Source organism: Pan troglodytes, chromosome 2, assembly GCF_028858775.2.
Source record: "Pan troglodytes isolate AG18354 chromosome 2, NHGRI_mPanTro3-v2.0_pri, whole genome shotgun sequence".
Classification (NCBI taxonomy): domain Eukaryota; kingdom Metazoa; phylum Chordata; class Mammalia; order Primates; family Hominidae; genus Pan; species Pan troglodytes.
The window spans coordinates 125367749-125393747 of record NC_086015.1 but is presented as its reverse complement, the minus strand read 5'-3'; the positions used below and the strand labels follow the sequence as shown (position 1 = coordinate 125393747).

Here is a 25999-nt window from a genome sequence, read left to right as displayed (position 1 = left end):
TCTGCCTCCCAGGTTCAAGCGATTCTCCTGTCTCAGCCTCCCGAGTAGCTGGGATTACAGGTGCCCACCACCACACCCAGCTAATTTTTGTATGTTTAGTAGAAATGGGGTTTCACCATGTTGGCCAGGCGGGTCTCGAACTCCTGATCTAAGGTGATCTGCCTGCCTCAGCCTCCAAAAGTGCTGGGATTACAGGTGTGAGCCACCACCCCTGGCCTAAAAGACCTTTTAATTGTTAGAAAAGTCTCTCTTAATTCCTTATACCCTCTCATAACCTTCATTCATAGAGATGCCCTTCAGAGTCATACCATCAAGCTCAATCTTTGCATCCCATGGTAGCTCTTCAGATATTTGAAGACAGTATCTCTGTTCTCTCCAGGCCTTCTTTCAGGTGAAGCATCATCAGTTACTTGAGCTATTTCTTAATTGACTGAGTTCCCAGATGCTTTATAAATCTGGTTATGTTCTATTTTTGTAAAGTTTCTTCTTAAAAATAATGGTGTTTATAAAGACATGAATAGACAATTCTGAAAAGAAAATATACAAATGGCCAACAGACATGAAAAAAAGTTCAATATCACTAACTATCAGGGAAATGCAAATTAAAACCACCATGAGATACCACCTTACTCCTGCAAGAATGGCCATTATTAAAAAATCAAAAAATAATAGATGTTGGCATGGATGTGGTGAAAAGGGAACATGTTTACACTGCTGGTGGGAATGTAAACTAGTACAAACACTATGGAAAACAGTATGGAGATTCCTTAAAGAACTAAAAGTAGAACTCTACTATTTAATTCAGCAATCCTACTACTGGGTATATACCCAAAGGAAAATAATTCATTATATGAAAAAGACACATGCACACGCATGTTTATAGCAGCACAATTTGCAATTCCAAAAATAAGGAACCAACCTAAATGTCCATCAACCCATGAGTGGATAAGGAAAATGTGGTAAATATCCCTCATGGAATATTACTCAGCCATAAAAAGAAACAAAATAATGGCATTTGCAGCAACTTGGATGGAACCAGAGACCATTATTCTAAGTGAAGTAACTCAAGAATGGAGAAACAAATATTGTATGTTTTCACTGATAAGTGGGAGCTAAACTATGAGGATGCAAAGACATAAGAATAATATAATGGACTTTGGGGACTCAGACGAAAGGGTGGGATGGGTGAGAGATAAAAGACTACACACTGGTGCAGTGTACACTGCTCGAGTGACAGGTGGCACCAAAGTCTCAGAAATCACCACTAAATAACTTATCCATGTAACCAAAAACCACCTAGTTTAGTTCAGTAGTTCCCAAAAAACTATTCAAATAAAAATTTTGAATAAGAATCTTATAAATGTAAAAAAAAGGTACTTATAGTTGAATACAGTATTTCAGATGTCTTCAGATTAACACAAAATAAATTATCCTTTTATACCCATGACAAAATAGTCACCATATCAAAAAAAGCCACTGTCAAAAAAATGAAAGCAGAAAATTAAAAGGTAGATTCTAAACTTTTAAATTTGCTTACAAATTTAGCATTTTGAAGGGGAAATGTGATATCACTAACTTTCAGTCTTTAAGCCTGTGAATATTTCTGTTTAAATGTTGGTTAAAAACGGATCACGAGGTCAAGAGATTGAGACCATCCTGGCCAACATGGTGAAAACCCATCTCTACTGAAAATACAAAAATTAGCTGGGCTTGGTGGCGCGTGCCTGTAGTCCCAGCTACTTGGGAGGCTGAGGCAGGAGAATCGCTTGAACCTGGGAGGCAGAGGTTGCAGTCAGCTGAGATCGTGCCACTGCACTCCAGCCTGGTGACAGAGTGAGGCTGTGTCTCACACACACACACACACAAAATTTAAAAAAAAAAATTTCTTTTGAAAAAGGTGCTTTACCTTTAAGAAATCATTCCCGAAACAGCTGAGACTCCTAGGTTTGTTCTAGGGAGGCAAGTTGTAAAAACCGTTGTTGCTAGGGCATTGTATACAGATTTCAGTCACACAAGACCCAAATGAGGAAGTAAAATTTCAGGGGGAGCTATTTTAGTTTTTCACCCAATGGGTAACCTGATAGGGTGATTTCTGTTTGGGAAAAGACAGTAATTCATAGTTATAAATTCTCATGCCTTATCTGCCCTATTTGACAAAACAAAAAAAGAGAAGAGAGATTGGAAACCAGCTAGAATAACTATGGCATTTCCTTTTTATTCATTTAAGCAGCCTAAACTGGGTAAATATATACAGTTGAGGCATAGAAAAACTATAATGAGAAAACACTGGATAGGACTTTTGGTGCCAAGTTAGTTAGTTTGAGGACTCTCTCCTCTGAGAAAGGTATTAACACTGGAGTAGGAGGAAGCTCCACTTTTGGAGAAATTCCTACCAGTTATCAGTAAGCTTGTGTCTCTGTAGAGGGATCTGCTGTTTCCACATTGGTCTCTTGGCAGAATTCAGCTCCTTATAGTTGCAGAACTGAGATCCTAATTTCCTTAATGGCTGGCTGTCAACTGAGAGCCACTTCCAGCTTCTAGAAGCTACTTACATTCCTGGGCTCATGGCTTCCTCCTTCCATCTTCAAAGCTAGAAATGCTGGGTTGAGCTTCTCAAGTTTCAGATCTCTCCTTCTTCCAGTTCATTTCTCTATCCCGGCTAGGAAAGGTTCTCTGACTCATGTGATTACATTGGGCCCACCTGGATAATCCAGGTTAATCTCACCATCTCAAGCTTGGTGCCTTAATCACCTATGTGAATTTCCTTTTGCCATGTAAGATAACATATTACAGGTTCTGGAGTATAGGAGGTGGACGTCTTGTGGGGGGCATTATTTTACCTATCACATAGCCAACGCCAGGAGTACCCACAAAGCAACGGTAGATATTGCTGAAGTTACAGAATCCAAATTTACAAATATATCATATCTATAATGGCATAGTTATACCTGTTGCACCTCCCTCCCTACAGTGATAGCAAGGCTTCTCTCTTTGATCAAACTCAGTGGCATGGATGACTGTCTGAATAAATAACTTTTTCTTACCAATATTCTTCATTACATTCTTAGGGGTCATGTATGTGCCACTCAGCCCAATCTGACCATCTCATCTGTACCTACAGAGCTTATTTAACCACCTTCTAACTTCTCTCATGTGAACACACATATCCTCTTTATCTCCCCTATCTAGTCTCCTGATTTTTTTCTGATTGCCTCATGGAGGAAGAAACATCCTTAATCTTTTTCTCCAACCCTTCTTTGTTTCATTTGTAAGCTGATCATTCTAATGTGAAGAAAAATCTAGCAAACAGCTAATTCCCAAGATGTAAGTCACTTCTTCATATTTGACTAATTTTAAATGGCAATGAGGTTGAAAGAAAGTGAAGCTCAAAACTCTCACCTTGAAAAGTCAAAGCCTGGACAAGCATGATATGTCTTTACATCTGTGCTATGAATTTTATACTTTTATATCATAGAAATCTCGCAGCACACTCCATATATTGGCAGTTTGAATGGCTCTGCCACATGCTTTGTGTTAATTTATTTAAATTCGATCATTGCTCCCCAATTTCTTATTTTTAAAGTACAGCAGGATGCATTGAATGACTGCTAATGTCATCCATCTATTTTCTAGATAGATTTTAAAAGCAGTATACTGAAAAACAAGATGCTGGCCAGAGGCAATACTCATCTTGTGCTTTCTACCATAAGTGAGTTAGAAGGTTACCTTAATTATTAGCACCAATCAAACTAATTACTACTGGAGGCAATTACTGAGATAAAGTCCAATCTTAGCTTAGAACCAGACCAAACTACAAAAAGGCATGGCATTATTATAAAGTTAGGGACCACTTTGTCCCCATTAAACATTTTTATAACAGAAGTCAGTGGGGAGGGTGTTTGTAATAACAAAACTATTGGACTAACTCAAGTGTCCAAAAAATGAGGTTGGTTAAATAAATAAATTATGGTGTATCCACAAAAGGGAATATCTTGCAGCCATTTAAAATGATGCTGTAGAATGATATTTATGACATTGAAAATTGTCTTGCTACATTTAGTATAACAAAGTTAGAACACAGTACATATATTATCCAAATTGTGAAAAATAACCCTTATGATAATCCTAATTACGGAAAACAACATAGATTGATACATAGAAAAATCTTAAAGATAGGCATCAAAAATGTTTGTGTAATCATTTTTTCTTATTAGTGGAGTTATAGATGATTTTATTTTTGGTATATATGATAATGGATATGTATTACTTAGAAATTAGTTAAAGTTAATATTGTTTGTTATAAGTCAATGGGCAATAATTCATCTAACTTATTTCATAAGAAACCTAGATTTTTTTAGAGACAAGAAGCTGATTCTTGTGGTCATTTAGCAAATATCCCTGCTTAAACACCACCAGGTCCACAATCTTTAACATTTAGGAGTGGTTTCACCATTTTACTTTATGTATATGTCACAGTAACCTCATGAAGTGAGGTAGATAAAGCAAGTAATAATCAGTTTTCCCTGGAAACCAGAAGTACATTTGTAAACCAGAGGTTAGAAATGTCGCCTTTCTTTGAAGTCCAAGAGCAGCATTATCTGCTACTGCCAGTCTGTATAGGCTCAAAACTCCAAGGGAAAACCTTTTTTCCCAACAACTTCCTGACTTTTTGCCAGTCTAGGCTCAGCCAACAAGCTCCAGAAGGCAGCCAGCCGATTGGGAAGTAGGTGCAAAGTGACAGTCTGTGGGGAGGACAAGGACTCACTCACCACATTTATAAGAGTTGCGAGGCCGCTTCTTCTTCTTCCATTTCCATAGAATTAGACAGAAAACCATCACACATATAATAACTGTTGGAAGTACAGCTGTAATCCAAGGAATGTGGTCTGGGGGAGGCTGAGGGTCCTCAAGCTCTACAAATGACCACAAATTTTCAATCAGCCAGGAGAGTCATTTACAAAAGGTTTCTGCTAGCTGCTCTTCTCTTTATTTACCTGCCAGCCTCTCCCCAGGGCTCTAAGGCCAGAGAAGCCTGAAATCCACAATAGGAGGCCATAGAAAGTCCCAGTCTCAGGGCCTCAGCAGCGACCTAAGAATCGAGCTCATGCCTCTGGCCAAATGCCTGGACTGAGCTGCCATGCCTTCATGGAGGTGGGGATAACACCGACCATGATCAGGAAGAAGAGGGTCAGCCTGGCCCGTGATTCTGGAATCTGGGTGAGGTGTCTGTGCTGAGGCTCTGCACGTGCAGTCATTTGTGCCGTGCCTGCTATCCTGCCCCCCTCTGCAGTCAGTTCCCAAGCCCTGAAGTTCCTCTCGTGATGATTCTTCTGTCCACTATAATCTCCAGACACCTCTCACTTGGACAAATGGAACAGCTTCCACAGGCCCCTAACTCTAGTTTTCATTTGCTTGTTTGTTTAGTTTTTTCCTACTGAGGTCACAGCAGGTTTCCTCTGCATGGCTTTCAGCATATCTCATCTACTGAAAAACCTTTGATGTTTCTTCATGCCTTGAGGAATCTTCACGCCTTCAGGAACTACTTCCTTACATGAGAACTCCTAAGTTTCTGGGGAGTTGGAAAACAGGCTTTGTGGGGAAAACTTAGAATGGAGTCGCCCACTTTAAAGACATTTTTGGGAACAGTTCTGGTAGCTAATCCCAAATTTCAGGAAAATTAGGACCAGCTGATCTATTAGCTTAGCTATAATTTGTAGACACATGCCCTGTTTCTGGGATGTTAAGAAGTTGTTGGCATTGCAGGCCATATTTAATCCCTTTTGAGTCTGTCCCAGTCTATTCCACTTGAGCCAGTTTGGCACTCCCAGTAAAGGGGGTTAGGGGTTATACTTACTAACGTGGAGGCTGCTACCTTTTAACATGCAAAAAAGGCCCCTTGACTCAGGGTCTAACCTATCTCTGATCAAGCGATAGAATGGGAAACCCAGAGAGACAAGCCCCATCTTCCTGAGGCAGCTAGAGCTGAAACATTTCTGAAGATGGGGGTACCTGTTGAAGTTTGGCAGAACAGTAGTTGAGAAGCAGCAGGAAGGTGAGCCATGATGAGGTTATAGTGGTGGCAAGCCCCTGTTAATTTGTAGACTATGGGAGCCGTAACAGAGGGCCCTGGGGCATGTCACATATGGCCATCTTGTGGCCACCAATCAAACTAATTACACATTGAAGGAGGTACTGAACTTCAGGCATAGCTTGGAGAGGCTTCTATCTGGCCAAGAGAGGATACAGGAGAAGCAACTGGGACAGGATGAGTGGCTCCACCATTTACTGGATTCTCAGAGGCTGAAGTGTCTGAATAGGAAGAAGTCAGTAGCAGGAGATGAGACTGGCCCAGTTGTAAAGTTGGTTCATGGGGACTGGCCCCGTGGGCTGTTCACAGACCAAGTTATATCTGAACAACAAGACACTGGGAGAAAGGAGGTGACAAAGCCAGGGTATGGAGCAAGGAGTTGGATGGATGTCACTGGAGGGGGCAAGCCAAGAAATCATCGCTGGAGAAGGGGTCAAGGTAAGAAGAAGGCAGATGTGGGTGTCAAGGTCAGCACAGGCAGTGATGGGACAGGGTAGATGCAGACCACCTTTATTCCAGGAGGGAATCTTGCAGTTACAGCTTCTTAAAAGAGGAGTCAAATATAGACACATGCCCTCCTGGGTAAAGCCAGGACTTTAAAATGTCAGGCTCCTATTAGTGGCTACTGCTTAGTTTCAATCCTTTCCTCCACTGAACTTGTCCCTGAAGAATACTTGTGAACACACAAGCATTTCTGCCTCCAAGGCTTTCTTTGACATACCTCCTGCACTTATGTCAGATACAGCTAATCCACTGTGGTCCTCTCACCTGCTTAGCCCAGATACTGTCTCAAATTTTTTCAGCTACGGAAGTCACCACAGTTTTGGGAACCTGTCATCCAGAATGCCCTCCCCTCCTCACCACATTTATTAACCCCAATAATTTATTTTACATGTTACAAGGTACCCCTTCCTTTAGGAACCATTCCCTGACCCTCAGGGATCTTGCCTACCCCTGAATGCCCATAAAACTCATTACCAGTCACTTTTATTTTAAATTTAGTCAGATATTTCCATGGAATAAAATTTAGATTCCAATTCAACCTTTTAAAAATCCAGTTTTTCATGTGTGCACATTACAGGGTTCTGATTCTATTGGAAGGTCCTCAAGGGCAGAGGGGGTGTCATATCTTTTTGTTTTCACTCCTGTGACCAATAATGTCCCAAATGGTTCTATACTCACAATAAATATCATTTGTATGTCTGCATGTATGCATGGTGTGTGTGTGTGTGTATGTGCAAGCGCATGTATGTGTTGTAATCAAAGAAAGAATTCTAGCCTGGAGGAATCCTGTATTTTTTAATCAAAACTTCAGAATCCTCCATCCAAAGGTAAACCAAGAGACTGAGTCAGTTTCAGGGCTAAAAGCATATTTCTTCAAGTGCAACATAGGCTGGTAGCCTCCTGGACCCTGCATCACTCAGGAGAAGCAGGAGACCTCCATCTGGGTCCTTCCTAACAGCGTCATAAAATGGCCCAGTTGGAGGTTTCCTAGCAAGTCGGGGACACTGGATGATCTGCCTTAAGCATTTGTGTATAATACCTGCTGAAAGAAATAGTCTTGGAAAACAGCTTTACCTATAGAGAAAGGTGAAGATAAAAGCCGCGTCTTGTCAGTTTCCAGAATACAGAAGATGGTCATATTGCTCGTAACATCAGGGAATGAAACAGACAAGCTGATGGAAACGTCGTACAGTTCTGTGACATTATCTTGAGATTTCTGCATAACACCATCATACTCGATAGTTGAATTCTTGGTTCTTAGCAAAACACTCATCTTCTTAGGTTCTGGGTAACCGTGTATAGATGAGCAGGTCAAATTTATGTACACATTTTCTGTTATATTAGAAATTGGTACTATTTCAGGTTGACTGAAGTTAGCTGAAAGCAGAAGAGAGATACAAAAAAAATCAATCTAAGTTTAGATGTATCTAGGAGGGAATAGCAAATAACTGGGTACTTGATCTGGGGCTCATTGGGGCACACCTGGGAGCCTCAGGGTGTCTAAAATGTGACCCTCAGCCCAAGGTGAGTGCCACATAATGACTTCATGTTTATTTTTCAACAATAGAGTTTGCGGCCATGCTTACTTCCTGCTTATCCAAATCAAAGGGGTGCTCTCTAAGTGACAGGAGGGCTGTAATTGAGTCACCAAAGATTTACAATGAAGCCACTGTTTCCAGGGAGTACAGTCTTTGGAAGGAGAAGTGGTCTGACTCTAGGGCCCAGGTGTCCCATGGGGCACATTCCAGCTCCCCAGACTAAGAGAGCAGGAAGGGATTGAGCTGGAGTCTCACCAGGAACTGACAGAGTTCATGGCGCTGAGATGCCCTGCGTCATATCTTTCAGAAACCCAAGCAGGATTGTGGTAAGTGAGTGGGTGGATATTTTGGAATTCGAAATTCAGAACACTGATTTTTGGCATGAGCATCAAAGTGTCTTCATAACATACTCTAAGAAGAAGGCCAAATCCAGCTATTTTAGGGAAAAATACATGATCTTAATAAACACAGTGTTTCTCTTGCCTTTGCCATTCTCACTTTTCTGGCTGTTCGGGATCACTGGCATGGAGTCCCTAGACCTGTGTCATGTGCCTTCTGTCAGAAAAAATCGGTTGTTCTTTTATAGTTACTAGGTAGTTTGCAGGTTCTACAAACTAATTTATAATTTAGTGTATTCTTACTAAAAGGTCTGTCATTTGCATGTCATTTTTATAAGTTTTGCTATATCAGTGTACTATTTGAGCACTCTTCTTGGACTCTATGTGGCCTATACAAGGTGAATTGCCAGACCGTGTTTAGCTTCATTAACAAGATCTGTGAAATCACATGTTGCGTAAGTTAGAGTTTTTCTAATATACATTAAAACAAATACAACATGGCTTTTCAAAATGCTTATCTGTGTCCCACCTAAAACATTTCCAATGGTACCTGACCACATTTTGAAAACACGGATTTAGCACTTGGTTAACTATTCCTAAAGACCTGCAGCCTAGTTTAAATCACACAGGGTTCAAAGGGAGCAGCTCTCCATTCTATTTTTACTTTTGCTTCTGTTTTACTCTATGGTTTTAGAATAGGTGTTGATCTGCCTTTTCAAGTTTCATCAAAAATTAACCTGGATCCAGTAATACCACACCTGGGTATTTCCTCTAGAGAACTGAGAACTTATGTTCACACAAAAACCTGTACATGAACGTTTACAGCAGCCTTATTCATAAGAGCCCCAAACCAGAAACAACCCAATGTCTTTTACTGAGTTGAATGGATAAACAATAAAATGCTACTCAGCAATGAAAAGGGACAAGCTCGATATGTGCAACAACTTGGGTGAATCTCGAAGGCGCGCTAAACGAAAGAAGCCAGGCTTAAAAGGTTACATACTGTGTGGCTTCACTTATGTGACACTGTCAAAAAGACAAAACTATAGGATGCCCAACAAGGGTTATGAGTGCAGACAGGGTATGACTCTATGAAGGGATAGCCTGAGGGAAATTTTTAGGGTGATAGAAATGCTCTATGTCCTGTGGCGGTTACCTAAATCTATACAAGATCTATACAATCAGTAGAACAGTATACCAAAACAAAAAAAAAATTTTACTGTGTGATAGTTTTAAAAAAATCTGTAGTGGCATTTAGGCCTTCCAAGGTCTCGTGAAGCAGAGGAGCTGGTTTGTAAGTTTGTGGGTTATGTTTGTTGGGTTTTTTTCCCTTCTGTCTACCAGGCTCATGGTTGTGGCAGCAAACAACTCATAAGCAACCTAGAGGAGGCTGAAGGGAAAACCCAAATGTGTCAGCTGTCCGCTTTGCTAGGAGCTCCAGGCAAAGATTTAGTAGGTGAAAAATCTTGGACCCAAGGAAAAAATGAATGTAAGACATCTGAGGCCTTTATGGTTATATAAACTTTGTGATGGCCAAATTATCCATGGTTTTTACTATAGGTAATTAGCCATATTATCTTTGTTCAATTAGCTCTATTTTTTCCCCAAAGTAGATTTTTACTGATCCTTCAGAAGCAGACCATAAAAAGTACAAAAGACTTTCAGTTCCCTACTCCCAGACTCTACACTCCCTTCAAATGCACTTCCCAGAAGTGGCTGTCCTCTGCCTTCTCTCTATAGACCCCCCTTTTCCCCTGGGCCCCTCAAGTCCCCCTCCAGTGTTTTTCTAACTCATTTGCAGTCTCATCTGAGAAGGCTAAGAATGTGAACACACACCATTGACCACATACCAAGCACTGACAGTTCAGAATTCATCTGGTGGATGCGAATCATTCCTGTGGGCTTTTTGTGATGGATGATACATTGATACAAGCCCTTGTCCTTGATCTGAAGATTGTGAAGTCTCAGGGTCCAACTGTCCGAATCAAAACTTGTGCGGCCCATATACTTGGAATGAACACTGTCAAATTTCTCTTTGCCTAAGTATACCTCATTCAGAACCAAGTTTTCCTGGTCCTGCCAAAATACTACTAGCTCACTCAGTCTTTGGTTTTGAGAGTTTGCAAATTGGCATGGCAGGTCTGCAGTCTCATTGAAATAAGCTTGAATCTTCAGGGGAGCAGCACCTAAAAAAGAAGGTTAAGGATTAGGGAGGGAGAAACAAGAGGAAAGGGGAAAAAACCTCCATTTCTCTTTATACGATACCCAGATACTATCTTATCAGTAATCATGCTGAAGAATAAGATATTAAGCTCTGGAACTGTGCACATCTGCTTGGCATCTGGAGATTAGGACCTTTGTCCTTGCTTCACTGCTGACTAAATGTGTGGCCTTGTACAAACTGCAATCTTTATGAGCCTCAGTTTCCTCATCTGATTAATGAAGTGGTTGACTAAATGTTCCAAGGGTCTTTCTAGTACTGTGGTTCTGTGAATTTAAATTGCAGGACAGGGAAAAACCAGTAGAGTTAGACAACCCATTCACCCACCAGTTACCTTCCTATAACCTTAATTTTAGTTCTCATCACTGTAGCTGTTACAGGTTCCATAACTTCTACACCATCACGAAAAGCTTTCCCCTCCCCTTCCATCCACATATTCCTTGGTCTGCTATGGTGAAAAGATTGCTGATAATGGTAATAAATTATAGCCCCCCTTTATTATACTTCATTAGTTGGGGAATCACGTTGAGTAACATCTTTGAAGTTCAAATAGCTCCCTTTACAGAACTTCCCCTATGACTGCTGCTCCCATGGCCAGCACTTCCAAGGATGTCAAATGCTTTAGAAATGACTTCGATAGTGAACCAAGGCCTTTATTTTCAGTGACCTCTCTAAGCTCTTTCAGAGATCAGAAAGAGAACTGGGCAAATTTGATGGTTGTTTTCGGATTGTGGTGGTCAATGACCATTTAAGGCACATGAGTGAAATGCTGAAAATGAATCATAGATGGGCAGGTGAGGATGTGCTTTGGGAGTATTGGGGAAACCCCAGGCACCACAAACTTGCTGCTCCCAGTATGCACTGACCCTGGACAATTTTACAACCATAGACATCATGCTGGAAGGGTTGAGAGAAAGGCTTTAGTCCTTGAGGACACTTTGGGGTTTGTGGGAAGGATGTGGGCCACCCAACTACTTAAATGTGGATGATCACAGGGTTTGTGTAGGACCTTTTCTAGGTTACAGAATTACTTGAGACTTGGCAAAAAAAAAAAAAAAAGTAAGCAGTGGTGGGTGAGAAGTGCGGGGGTGGAGAGTGGGAAGGCTGTTTCTTACTTAATATGAAGTTAGATGCCACCTTGGAGAGGAAGTTAGTGTAAGTTCTAAATAAAATTTCATCATTCAGGATTTATGTGAAGGCATGTTGACATTGAGGAGGAAAGGGAGGAGATGGGTTGATGAGAGAGATGAGAGGAGCTTCATTTGAAGAGTTCTTAGTGGGGGAGTAATTAAATTGATGTGGTTTCTCTTGAAAGAGGGAATAGAAGGACAGATAACAGTGACATGCACTTGTCAAACTAAACTGTGTACAGAGTGGCCCAGTGAGAACACATAATCAAGGGGTTGGTGGTGGTCTTGAACTCTTAGGGAAGCAGACAGCAGGCATCAGTGGGAGTTTGCACAAATATGAATCACTGCCTATTTCACTACACTCACTAGGACCCTGTGAAGTACTTGAGGTATAAAATGCACCACCTGTAGAGGATGCGTACCGGTATTGGAGGGAGGAAGGAAAATCTATATGCGTACCCTGACAGTGAAAGGGAGACCTAAGGAACATTTAGTGTGTTTATGAATCACCTTACAAGGCAAACCTGAGGCTTCTGCATCTTCTTTCCTGAGCTCTTAATGTAATGCAAGAGTGCCCCCTACTGTAAAAGCTTCTAGCATTGTCTCTGAGGAAATACTGGTTTTAGTCTAAATTGTCATGTAATATAGGACAGATGACCTGATGGAGAAACCAAACACACAGTTAAAAATTCTGCCAATTAACAGTCAATGTTATGTTATTACTCAGCTGTCAGTTGTGCCTTCTGGACCTGGAAATGACTTCGTCGTTAGCTGCTTCTGTCTTCTTGATTTACATATATATATATATATATATTTCTTTTTTTTTTTTTTTTTCTGTAGAGCCTCACAGTATCTACTTTCCTTCCCATCCATTCTGTCCACTCACAGACCAGTCTAACTCCGCTGACCCAGGCCCCTTCTCCCAAAGATTACAACGGCTTTCTCTTCCACTCATCGAGTGCTCCCTTCTTCACCTAGCAACTGAAAGTGTGATGTATGGACCAATGAGATTCACGTCACATGTGGGCTGGTCTGAAACACGGAATCTCTGGCCCCACCCAAGACTTACTGATTCAGAACCTCCATTTTAACAAGAGCTATAGTTTGAGCAGCTGTTGTAGAGAATCTCTGCCTCTGTCTCCAGAGTGGATCACAGAAAATGACATGAAAATTTTTTTTCCATCCATCCCTCCTCAGACTCCCTCTCCTCCCCATGGGGTGGAAATCACTTTGAAATCCATTCTGAGTGGAACTGAAAGTATTTTGCAATTTATACTCCATAGCACCTCACCAACCACTGGCTTCCATGATCTCACACAGAGCCAGGCATGGGGGATGCTGCTAATCCTTTCTCTGACTAAATGGGGAAAGTTTGGCTCAAGGTCTGTGATCACCAAATGACTTCAGGCCTTCCATTTTATGACCCCAGACCTCAAGCCACCTAGCAACTGGACTTACTGGAACTCCATAGGTGGGTAAGCATTGAGAATCTCTCCCTTCCCCAGCACTTGGGTAAGAGGAATGGTCGAAGTCTAGTTACAATGGGTTGCTATGATGTCAGGAACAAGTCGCTCAAGAATCCAGCTAGATGCCTTCGTAATCAGCTGAAGGAAATTGTTTCAAAGGATAATTAAGGACTTCCTGAGCAATACACTCTACTGTTGGAATGCCACTCAAAAACTGTAATTTGCTAGCCTTACGAAGTCTCTGACCCCACTGGGACTTCAGTGTTCCCTGGCTGCTATCCCCAAATGCATATCTTATATGTTTAAGAATTATCCTTCTTTATATTCCTATGCTTATCTGTACTAAAAAAAAATTCCTTCTTTTACTAAACTTCCTCCAAAGTTTTACTTGGCCCTTTGGAAGCCTCATTCCATTACTTACTACAAGGAAACTCTCCCACATCTTTAACCCCTTCATTGACTGTTTCCCTGAGGTTATTATTTCAGTGAAATCTGGCTTCACCCAAAGGAAGCCACTTGCTCCAGCCCCAGCTACTGTTTGTTTTATCACACTTTGTGGGGACTGTGAGCAACACCCTCCCCTTTTGAGGTGTCTGACTTTCTCATTGCTTGTAGCTACTAAGTCACTACCACCTTGCTAAATGAGGATTTTGGCATTAAATGCAAGGTCTTGCTAACAATTTGGGTGACTTCTTCATGAATGAGTCTAACAACCTTGTCTCAAATTTCTTTGATCTTGTCAACTCCACAGGTCTACACCCGCAGACTATTTCAGCAGCTGCCCCCCACCCTCTTATGACATAACCCTGAAACTTTTCACCTGGAGCAGTTCAGTCCCTAGAATCTTAATCTCAGTATACTAATCTCTGTCCACAACCTCCTATTCATCCAGGTTTTGCTCTTGCTTACTCCTTCTACAACTGTTGTTCAACTTAATCAAGACCTCAGCTTTATCCAGACCCTGTAGTGCAGTGTTTTCCACAAGAACTCTTAGTGATAATGGAAATGCTCTGTCTCTGTGCTGAACAATATGATAGCCACCAGCCCCTGTGGCTATTGAGCAATTGATACATAGCTAGTATGACTGAGATGAATTTTTAATCTTATTTAATTTTAATTAATTGAAATTTAAGTAGTCACATATGGCTAGTGGTTATTATATTGGAAAATGCAACAATAGTATGTCTTTGTAATTATTCCTTTCCACAACTTCAATAAACACACCCCTTTGTCTCTATAAAATTTACCCTGGGGACACTCTACTTTTGGTCTACATATCTGTTCTTACAACTGGGCAATTGAGCAGTTCTGGAGGAAATTATTCAGTTGTGCGGACTGGTGACATTCCAAATCTGCAGTGTCCTGTCTCACTTCACTCGGCCTCCAGGCTATTCACCTGGTTCACCACCATTACTTCAAACACAAACCTTGTGCTACTGCTTTTAGTTTCTCTTTCCCTTGGAGTCAAACTCCCTGAAAGAGTAAGCAGCAATTGCTGCCTTTATTCCCAGCCTCCCACCCCCACCTCTCTACTGAAACTCCCTGACAAAGGTTGTTGGTGACTTCACACCATGGCCAAGGCTTGAGCTCTTTTCAGATCTCAACTCATTTGACCGCTGTGTCAAATGTAAGTGTTGGCATCTCTCCTCATTGAAATGCTCTATTCTTTCCCAATCTCTGATTTCCTTGTTAATTTTCTCAAATCACTCTTTAATTTTGGTAACCTTGAGTGCATGTTCTTGGTCTTCTTATTCTCCATACTTTCCTGGTTTTTCTCCTCTAGCCCCACGGATTCAACTGTCAAGTAAAAGCTAATAACTCCCAGGTGCTTATTGCCAGCCTATAACTTTCACTAGAGTTTCAGATACCTGTATTCAACTTCCTGCTGGATGTCTCTATCTAGATAGCAACAGGTACTGTCTTCCTCCCCTTCAGCCTTCCTCTACTCTATCTCAAGGAATGCTTCCCTGTCTGGGAATGACCAGACAACCCTCTTCTGTCTATAATCATCTAAATCATCTGTATAACCAAGATGAATCATTTGTGTACCCAAAATACCCAACAGAGGCTCTACACAAGTGTGTCTGAGGAGATCTAGAACTACTACAGCCAGAGCTGAACTCCAATATGTTAAGAAAAGGGTGGAGGAGACTAATGTAATTGTCTCCTAACTCATCTGCCTGCTCCGTCCTTGTCCCCGGGTCTAGTTTCTCAAGCCAAAATGATCCCTTAAAAATACAGCTCCAGTCACATAATCCTCCTGTTCAGAAGCCTCTGATGCCTTCCACCAAACTGAAAAATATATCCAGATCCCTTCCCCTCACACTGAGAACTACATCCAAAGTCCTTCCCCTGGCCTTACAAGACCTCATGTAATTGGGTCGCCAGTACCTATCAGGCCTCTTTCCCCTGCTTACTCTCCCCAGCCACACTGCCTCCCTCGACATTCCTGCAAAAGATCACACACTATGTCTCAAATCCTCTTCTCATGTTGTTCCCTCTGTCCAGAAGGTTCTTCCTCCAGACAGTCTCATAGCTTCTCCTTCACTTCATGTAGGTCTTTCATTAAATGCTACCTCCCAGGAAGATTTCTCTAACCATTCTATTGAAGATAGCATCCTTGGCATTCTGTCCCTCATGCTGACTTATATTTATTGTGGTACTTATCATGACATGACATGACACGGTATGTTTGGTTATTGTCTGTCTCTCCTGAGATGTCTGGTTTCTGATAAAAAATCTATGTGTGAATTTTCAGACCTGACCACAGGCAATTAAAGAGGCTTAATCTGACAAGCCTTGCTGAGGAAGTTGCCCTTTCTACAGCAGACTTGGTGCACAGTCAGTGCATGGCAGTCTCTGAAGGGGGCTGCAATCAAGATCTCAGCCTCCCGCCAGTCATGCTTTTTCACATACTTGCAATCTTAGCCCAGGCACCCTCATTCTTAGGTCTCTTTATCTGAGGCTCTGGGTGAAGTCTTCAGGCACCTCTGCTGAAGCCTCCTCATCATAGAGAAGACACTTTTCTCCACTCGGACTCAGTACCTAGCACTTTTCCACTCCCTGCCTTGAAGACACTGTTTTCCACTCTGACTCAGTACCTAGTATTTTTTCCACTCCTAGCCCTAAAGACACTATTCCCCACGCTAACTCAGTACTTTGTACTTTTCCACTCCTAGCCCTCTCACCTCATTTTCCTCATGAATTCTCCCCACCCTTGGATTCCTCCACCCCCAGGTCCATAAAACTGCTAGAGCCTTTTATTTGGGGCTTCTTCAATGGTAAGGCGACCCCCTAAGTCTGCACTGATTACCTGACCCTCGACTGGTATACTCACTCTATGTGGGGAAATGGAACAGGCAGAGTCTGCCCTTCCTCCCATTTTAGCCTCTTGATTATACCGTCGTAGTAAGAGATTAAAAGCTGAACTATTTTATTTTTGTTTTGCTGCTATAATTGGCTCCTCTGACACCTGACAACTCAGCTCTCTCTCTCCCAGCTCAGCTGAGCACCTGACATCTCCCATTAGAATAAGCTCCATGACAGCAGGGGCTTTGTCACTTTTCCTCACTGTGACATTTCCAGTACCTGCAATTGTCCCTTACAAATATGAAGCACTCAATAAGTAATTGTTGAAGAAAGGAAAGGAAAAATCTCAAGAATAACTAGGGAAATGCAATTTAAACCTCAGTGAGAAACCATTCTTTTTGCCCATTTGATTGGCACGTATTAAAAAAAATACTGGTAATACCCAGTGTCCGCAAGAGTGTTAGGAAAATGGGTCCTAATTGCTGAATTTACTGCTGGTAAAATTCTAAATTGGTACAACCTTTTTGGAGGACAGTTGGTAATATGTAAGAAAATTAATTATGGGCTTAAGCATTGACTTAGCAACTCAATTTCTTAAGAACTCATTCTACAAAAAGATACATGTGCACAAAATTAGAGGTACACAGGTATTCATTGTTTATAAGAACAATACACTGGAAATAAGTTAAATGGTTTAACAAATAATGATACATCCATACAAAGTAATGCCATGTAGCTGTGAAACAGAAAGCTATAGGGCAGTACACTATTATAACTAATAGTATGGATTCTGGACAGCGTGAGTTCAATCTCAGCTCAACTACTCACTGCCTGTGTTACCATAGGCAAATTACTTAACTCCCCTGTGTCTCAGTTTCCTCTTGCAAAAAGCAGGAACAATAATGGTACCTACCTCATAGGTTTGTTGTGAGGATTAAAGAAATGAATATTTGAGTTAGTGTTGGATCAAATACTGGCCTGTGGTAAGCATTAATTGATTTACTTGGTTTTTTTTATTTATTTTTAACATTATTGATGATAGAGAACAATGTCTACCGACATAAAATCAATAATTTATAGATAAATTTACTAAAAAAAATTTAAATAAGTATATTTAGGATACTTAAAAGGATATTTGAAGTAACATCAAAAAGTACAAGAAATTATAAAACATAAAAATAGATAGGCCATGCCTATAATCCCAGGACTTTAAGAAGCTGAGAAGAGATAATCACTTAAAAGGAGTTCAAGACCAGCCTGGGCACAAAGCGAGACCCCGTCTCTAAAGCAAAACAAAACAACAACAAAAAAAACTAGCCAGGCATGGTGGCACGTACTTATAGTGCCAGCTATTCAGGTGGCTGAGGCAGAAACATCTCTTGAGCCTGGGAATTAGAGGCTGCAGTAAGCTTTGATAGCACCACTGCACTCCTCTAGCCTGGGTGACAGAGTTTTTTGCTTCCATAAATCTCAACAGTACTTCTGGGGACAAAATACCAGGTTACATATTTTGGAAATGGTATTAAAACTCCCCTCTCACAAAGGAAAAATAAGCCACAGTCTCTCAAACACTTGCTTCTTCGAAAAAAAATGTCTGCTTGCCTTGGGAGCCTCTCTGTTCCATACCAATTTCACTCTTGCTCCCAAACAACCCTACACACATCCTATTCAGTGACTGTCTTCCACTAAATCAACTTGTCTGATTGCTCATTTTCTCTGGAACCCACTAAACGCCCTCCTGAAACAATCAACTAATTTGGGGGTAAGATACTCCCTACTAGATAACATATATCTATTTTTAAAAACACTGAAATGGTGGCTTAACATAAAGGGGTGAATCCAATAGAACTATTAGGCTCCATGACAATTCTTTGGGAATGATAGGTCTCGACTGTCTATTCACCTCCAGGTGATGGTTTTAATGAGGGCTATCAACAACAGCAGGAAATGGGAGTCCAAAGTAACCATCCACGCAGATATCTGCAAAAATCTGAGGGGGAAGACAGTGGACCTTTCCACAGGAATGAGCTTTTGAGCCAATCTTACATAAATCTTAAAGTGGGCCGGGCGCAGTGGCTCATGCCTGTCTGTAATCCCAGCACTTTGGGAGGTCGAGGCGGGCAGATCACCTGAGGTCAGGAGTTCGAGACTAGCATGGCCAACATGGTGAAACCCCATCTCTACCAAAAATACAAAAATTAGCTGGGTGTGGTGGTAGGTGTAATCCCAGCTACTTGGGAGGCTGAGGCAAGAGAATCACTTGAACCTGGGAGGTGGGGGTTGCCGTGAGCCAAGATCATGCCATTGCACTTTAGCCTGGGCAACAGAGTGAGACTCCATCTCAAAAAAAAAAAAAAATCTTAAAGTGAAGAAATATTCCAACTACCACTCCAGGTACATGAAATTAACTAGAGGTGTTGTTCAAGAGAAATGAGAAAGCCCTAGGACCCAGAGAACCCTCAGACAAAAAGAGAGCAGCTACCAAAACTCAAACTGGAAAGATACTTCCTCCTGATGTGGGAGCTACTGATTTTTCAAAAACCTCTCTGGCTCCAGCCTAAAAGTGTGATGGAGGTGCCAGGACAGTGGCAAACAGAGCTTGAAAGTTAGAAGTGCCTCTGCAGGTGGCACTAGGAATTCCTTTCGCTTTATAAATACAAGGCACAAACTGTAACCTAATTCTGCAAGGCCACGGGTGCCCGTTTCAGTCTTAAACTCCCATCCAATTTTACCCTCAAGAGCAGGGGCAGCAAATACTACTGTGTCAAATTTCCATGGCAGAGGACACAAAATATAAGGGAGGGAAAAGTGAAACAGAATTGCTTCACTGTATTGCTATTTCTATGCCATGAAATGAATTATTCAGCTCTACATTTTGAGGGTGGATTATGTGGGCCAATTGCATCTCCTTTCTCCCTTTGGAAGCCGGCCCTGTGGCTAGGTCACTGTTCACCAGCCCAGTAAGCAGAGGTGTGCCCTGAGAAGAAAGAATTCAAATAGAATCTGATTTTTTGTTGCTTTTCATCGTGTGTGAATTACTGGCAATGTTATTTTCTGATCTGATGTCATGGGCTTTCTATTCCACTTTAAAATTGTACTGCCAAAAATATAGTCACTTATTCTCTCACCACCATAAAACTTAAACGGTTACCATTTGAGGTTGTTGCTTTCAATATTGATAACTCTTTTCTCAGGAGCTAAGAAACTTCTAAGAAGTGTCAATGGCAAGTCAAGGGCAAAAGTGACACCTGAACTCAGTTTTCATAGAGTGTCTCGGCTTTACTTTCTCACTTTCAGTGTGCGGAGTCAGAAAATTTGGTGGGAAATGGTGTTCCAGTTTAGTGTTTTCTGGAAATGTGTTTCCAGGGCATTTTTCTTCCTTCTCTCCCAGATCTTGAGAGCTGGGCTGGTCACTTTGATGAGAAGGGCTTGGGCCCAAGCTCTTGGGTCAACTGAGGTGTCAGCTGCAGGTGATGGGGAGGAGGCACTGGATGAACATGGATGAGGCGGAAGCTATATTATCCACCAAAGCTGTTCAGGCCCCATGGAAGAAGTCTTACCACTTATTCATGGTTTACCACAAGAGTTAGGAGAAGAGTCAAGTGAACAAATGCTAAATCTACATTGCTGGGTGTGAATCCAAGCTCTGCCACTTAGTAGCTCTGTCGATCTTGGGTAAATTACTTCACCTCTCTGGGCTTTAGTGTCCACATCTTAAAATGGGAAATAACAACAAGACCTAAAGCAGAAAGTTATTGTGAGGCTCAAATGAGTTAATATTTATGAGGTACTTAGAACAGTACCAGGCACAAAGTAAGGGATATATATATATATGCATATACAGTCATGTATTGCACAGCCACATTTCAGTCATATACAATGGTGGTCCCATAAGATTATAACACCATATTTTTACTGTATCTTTTCTATGCTTAGATATGTTCAGATACAAAAATACATACCATTGTGTTACAACGCCTACAGTATTCAGCACAGTAACATGCTGTGCAGGCTTGTAGCCTAGGAGCAATAGGCTGTGCCAGGTAGCCTAAGTATGGAGCAGGCTATGCTATCTAGTTTTGTGTAAGGACACCCTATGATGATTACACAATGACAAAATCGCCTAATAATATGTTTCTCAGAACGTACCCCTGTTGTTAAACGATTCATGACTGTGTGTATATATGCATTTATCAAATAAATAAAATAAGTCATGTGCGATGGCTCATGCATATAATTCTAGCACTTGGGGAGGCTGAGGTGGGAGAATTGCTTGAGCCCAGGTAATCGAGGCCACAGTGAGCTGTGACTGTGCCACTGCACTCCAGCCTGGGTGACAGAGAAAGATGCTGTCTCAAAAAATAAAATAAATAAAATAAATAAATAAGAAGTGGGATGAGAAGGGAATCTTATTGGATAATGTTCTCTAGAGTCTTCTTGCCTTGCTCTCTGACACACACGTACCTCCCACATCCCCAGGAGCTAAGGTAGCAGGTCATGGGCCCTGGGGGTTGGAAGCTGCTGTTGTTACCTAAGTCAGTGATCAGCTGGCACATCTACAGACCTCGCACTCAAGGACTCCACAAGCTCAAGGTGCTAAGCAGAAAAACAGAAATCTGAAAAGGCTTATCCCAGCCAGCATGGATCTGAGGGACCATCTCTTTGTAGTTCCCTGACTCCTCATCATCCACAGCAGACATGGGGACAGTGGCCAAGGGCCTGGTGTGTGGCCATCTGGAGGAGGTGAACTCATGGCTGGTGGCCTGTGGGTGCTGTAGCCAAACTTCAGGCTCAGTTCACCTCCCTGTCTTAGTGGGGTGGCATCCCTCTCAGGCCTGCAGGTGGAGACAAGGAGCAGCAGGAAGGGGTGGGCCAGGAGTAACTACGAGATACTGAGTCACAGGATACATGGCAGGGACCGCAGCCAACTCCTGTTTATAGATGAAGAAACTGAAACTCAAAGTGGAACTGTAAACAGGGAAGATCTGAGTTTTGTGAGGCTGGATGCTGTTAAAATTTTGAGGGGAGGTGGTGGATAGTTAAGAAAAAGAATGTAGAATTCAAATACAAAATGCCCCTGACTGCTAACACCACCAGACAGGAGGAGAATGGCATGGAGGGAAAAGTTGCAGAGGAAGGAGACAGTGGTCATAACTTATTGTGGTTAAAATATCTTACTTATTCAAATTTTACCAAAGCATAAGACATGTGACCACACTGCTAGGGGGCCCTTCACAGGGTCTTGAGGGGGATTTAGAAAGGGTTGTGCAAATGGAGGGCTCTGAAGCTTCAGCTTCATTGGCTCCACTATAAATCAGCTGACACAATTAGCTGAACATCCATAGTTGTCAGGAAGCCGTGGCAACCATGATGTATGTGCATGGGCTATAGGGAAGGGAGTGAGAGAGGGTAGGGAAGTCAGGGACGTGAAAGCCAGTGCTCCGAATGAAGGGAGACTTTTGGAATTCTGTCAGTTGTTTCCTAGGAGCCTGAGAAAGACAGAAACAGGGTCAGAGAAGACCAGAAGAGAATATGTGTGGAACAAAAGAGTCAAGTCTCAGGGGCCTCAGTGCAGCAGCCTTCCCCCATCCCCATGGGATGGGCCAGGCTACCCTACTCTGAGCATCTAGGCTCACTGATGTGAGACTGCAGAGGAGGAAGAAGCACACAGGGGGGAGAGCTCCATCCCAGCTGCCGGCCATCAGCTGCTCTCAATCATAACACTTCCTTCTTCTCCAGGAAAGTCTTTTTTGCATGTGGTCTTGTACAATGCTCAGTAGAAAGTGAGTAAAACCCACCAAGTCTCAGGCCTGGGCTTGCTGTGGTCAGACTCATCAGGAGACAGTAGGATTCCAGGACTTAACAAAGCTGAAAGGTTCTTACCAGAGAGCAGGAAGGCCATCACAAAGAGAGTGTTACTCAGTCCCATAGTGCTAGAGTCAAGAAAAAAAAGGTAAAACTTGATTAGAAAAGGAAACTGAAAACCGATGTTCACCAAAACATGACCTGGACGTGGAGTTTGGGATTCACTTGGGTTCTCGGGTGTGCAGAGACAATGCCAGGGCTTCATCAAAGCCATTTCCTTTTGCTCTTAGCTCCATCGATAGGTCACATTTCCCAGCCTCCCCTGCAGTTATACAGGCCATGAGACTGGCTTCTAGCCAATGGAATTGTGGGCAGAAAAGATGTTTCTTCCATATCTGGCTGCTAAAGTCTCCTCTCTTTCCTCCCTTTCCTGCCTTCTTAGCAGCAAGGGATCCAGAGGAAATGTCCAAGGGCCTAGAAAATCGCAAAGTCTCACAATGGAAGAGATCTGGTTTGCTTAATAAACTAATAAAGCAGCTCTCTTTACACCTCTCCCACAACTGATCTACAATGGATTGTGATATTGGCAAAAAATAAAATTTGAGGGATTCATTATTGCAGTAGCTAGTATTATTTATCTTGACCAACATAACAGGCATGATGGGGGCAATCGGTTAGTATTGCATTTACGCTTAGAAATCAGCCTTCCTTTTGTTTTCCTGTGGTTCTCAAACTTGAAAGTGAGTAAAAATCACCTGGAGAGTTTCCTGGGCCTCAACCACAGAAAGTCTGGCTTAGTAAGTTGGGATGAAACCCATGAATTTTTATGTTTAACAACATAAGGTGATGACAATGCTGCCGGCCTAAGGACCACGCTTTGAGAGCAATTCACTTAATCTACATGATGAAGCCAAGAAAAAGGATATGCTTTGCTTTATAACCTCTATCTTCTTTCTTCCTCTCCCTCCTCCCTCCTTCACTACCCACGCACTTACCCTAACTAGCACCAAAAAGGCTGCTTAGTGGCTTATAAGGAAGCAAAGAATAAGGAGAGGTGACCAACATTAGATGCGATCAGGCACATTCAGGATGGTATGGCCATACACAGGAAAGATGACCAACATGAGAAACAGGTGGAAAAGCAAACCAAATACAGGAATATGATACAGAGCCAAGGACAAGGCCAGTGCTAAATGCTTGCCCTAGAAATCTGCCCAATTTGCACTGAGGGGGACATAAATTTGGCTTATAGCTTTTTAACAGCCAATGTAAAAAGGAAAACCTAACCAGTGAATTAATTCACAGGTCTGTCCACTAAATTCATAGGTCTGTTGATAAAAACAAATCAATTCTTTCCAGGAAAAGATGCACAACTATTCTTGATCGAATAGCAGAAATGTATGCCCCAGACGGTGTTGTCTAGAAGCCATCTGTATTTCTTTCCTCTGCTCTCATAGCACCCAGTGCAGGACATTGGGCTAGAAGTGTCTGTTATGTTTTTTTTCCTTCTAGACTATACCTTTTCTTTTTTTAATAAATATTTTTGAATAGATCATGGTACTAAATGTAGATGGTACTAAATTTGAAAGATAAAGGTGATAAATAGTGGAAAGCAAGTCTGCCTCCCAGCCTTGTCCCCTAGCTGTCTAGTTTTCTTCCACAGAGGTAACAGGGGTGATCACTGTTACATGTTACCAGTTTCTTGCCTCTACTTAAAGTTACTTTAGACAAAACTAAACAAAAACATTGACCCATATTCTGTTTTCTTTTTATTTTTAAGCACAAATGGTAGCATACTATGTACGGTTTTGCACACATATGACTACCTTGGAGATTATTCTGTATCAGCATGTAACGAGTATCCTCATGCTAAAAGTTGCATATTAGTCTATTGTATTCTATTGGATGACAATAATATATATATATATTTCCAGACCACTAGTGATGGATACTTAACGTTGTTTCCAATCTTTTGTTGCAATGGAAAACCTTGATTATATGCCATATCACACAGGTGGGAGTAAGCTATATTCCTAGAAGCAGAATTGTTTGACCAAAGGGTTGAAGAATAGTTGCAAATTGTTCTCCCCTGAGATTATACGTTTATGCTCTGATCAACACGAGAGTGCTTATTTTCATGTACCTTTTGCCAACATGTTTTCTAATTTGTGATCTTTAGCAATAGGAAACGGTGAAATTACATCTCATAAGTTTTAGAAATCTTTATTATTTAGAAATCTTTATTAGTTTATGAGATTATACGTTTATGCTCTGATCAACACAAGAGTGCTTATTTTCATGTACCTTTTGCCAATGTGTTTTCTAATTTGTGATCTTTAGCAATAGGAAACGGTGAAATTAGATCTCATAAGTTTTAGAAATCTTTATTAGTTGTGGCATAATACACATAAAATTTGCCATCTTCACCCTTTGAGTGTACAGTGGTATGAAATACATTCACATTGTTGTGCAGTCATCACTACATCCATCCTCAGAACTCTTTCATCTTGCAAAACTAAGCCTCTATACCTATTAAAAAATAACTCTTCTTTCTCTCCTCCTCTCAGCTCTTGCCAACCACCATTCCACCTTCTGTTTCCATGAATTTGACTGCTTAGGGTATAAGTAAACTCATACAGTATTTGTCTTTTTGTGAGTGGCTTATTTCACTTAGCATAATGTATTCAAGGGCCATCCACATTGTAGCATGTGTTTGAATTTCCTTTCTTTCTAAGACTAAATGATATTCCACTGTATGTACATACGACATTTTGTTTATCCATTCATTTTTGATGGACATTTGAGTTGCTTCCACCTTTTGGCTATTGTGCATAATGCTGGTATGAACACGGCTGTATGAATATCTCTTTAAGACTCTGCTTTCAGTTCTTTTGGGTATATACCCAGAAGGGGAATTGCTAGATCATGTGGTCATTCTATTTTTAATTTTCTGAGGAACTGCTACACTATTTTCCATAGCAGCTACATCACTTTACATTCCCATCGACAACTGGAACAAGAGCTCCAATTTCTCCACATCCTTGCCGACCCTTGTTCAATTCTCATATTCTGTGATAAGTAGGTTGCTGTTGGTGATTTAGTATGAGAAAGCTCACAGGAATCAGACAGAGAACTCTGTTCCCATGCTCTGCGCTTGTGTGGTGTCAGCTTTGGCTCAATAGGTAATGCCCAAACTCTGAAATCTATTGGCTGGAAGGGAGGGAGACAGCAATCAGGAACCAGCTGTTCAGCTCTTACATGGAACACCTACTGTGTATTTCAGCAACTGAAAATATTTGCAACTAGTCACAAAGCATTAATTTTCTATGTATAAAAGAGCTTCTACAAATCAATAAGAAAAAGGCCAAAGACCCAAATTAAAAGCGGGCAAAAGAAATGTACAGATAGTATGTGGAACTGGAAATAACTATCTCATACATTTGAAAAGATGGTCATACTCAAAATAAAAGAAATTCAATATAAAATGACAGTGAGAACAACTTCCTACTCATTAGGCTGGCTACTACAAAAAAAAAAAAAAAAAAAAGAGGGCCCTTTGAATCTGAACTCCCACCTAATATGGGAATCGCTCATGGTTTG

At 41.4% G+C, this 25999-nt stretch overlaps 1 protein-coding gene across 5 annotated transcripts in view; it reads right to left on the bottom strand.

Moving 5' to 3' along the window:
- Positions 1-25999, bottom strand: part of CD86 (CD86 molecule) — a 64419-nt gene that overhangs the window by 5614 nt on the left and 32806 nt on the right. For 3 of the 5 annotated variants that reach the window (XM_526283.7, XM_009446277.5, XM_001166230.8), the window contains exons 2-5: positions 22478-22527; positions 10319-10654; positions 7667-7969; positions 4770-4913 (exon numbers count right to left, since the gene is read on the bottom strand). In XM_526283.7, the coding sequence (XP_526283.2) occupies positions 4770-4913; positions 7667-7969; positions 10319-10654; positions 22478-22527 (833 nt within the window). The remainder of the gene's footprint in view (positions 1-4769; positions 4914-7666; positions 7970-10318; positions 10655-22477; positions 22528-25999) is intronic. The other 2 variants (XM_016941744.4, XM_003950169.6) reach the window with 2 other exon arrangements.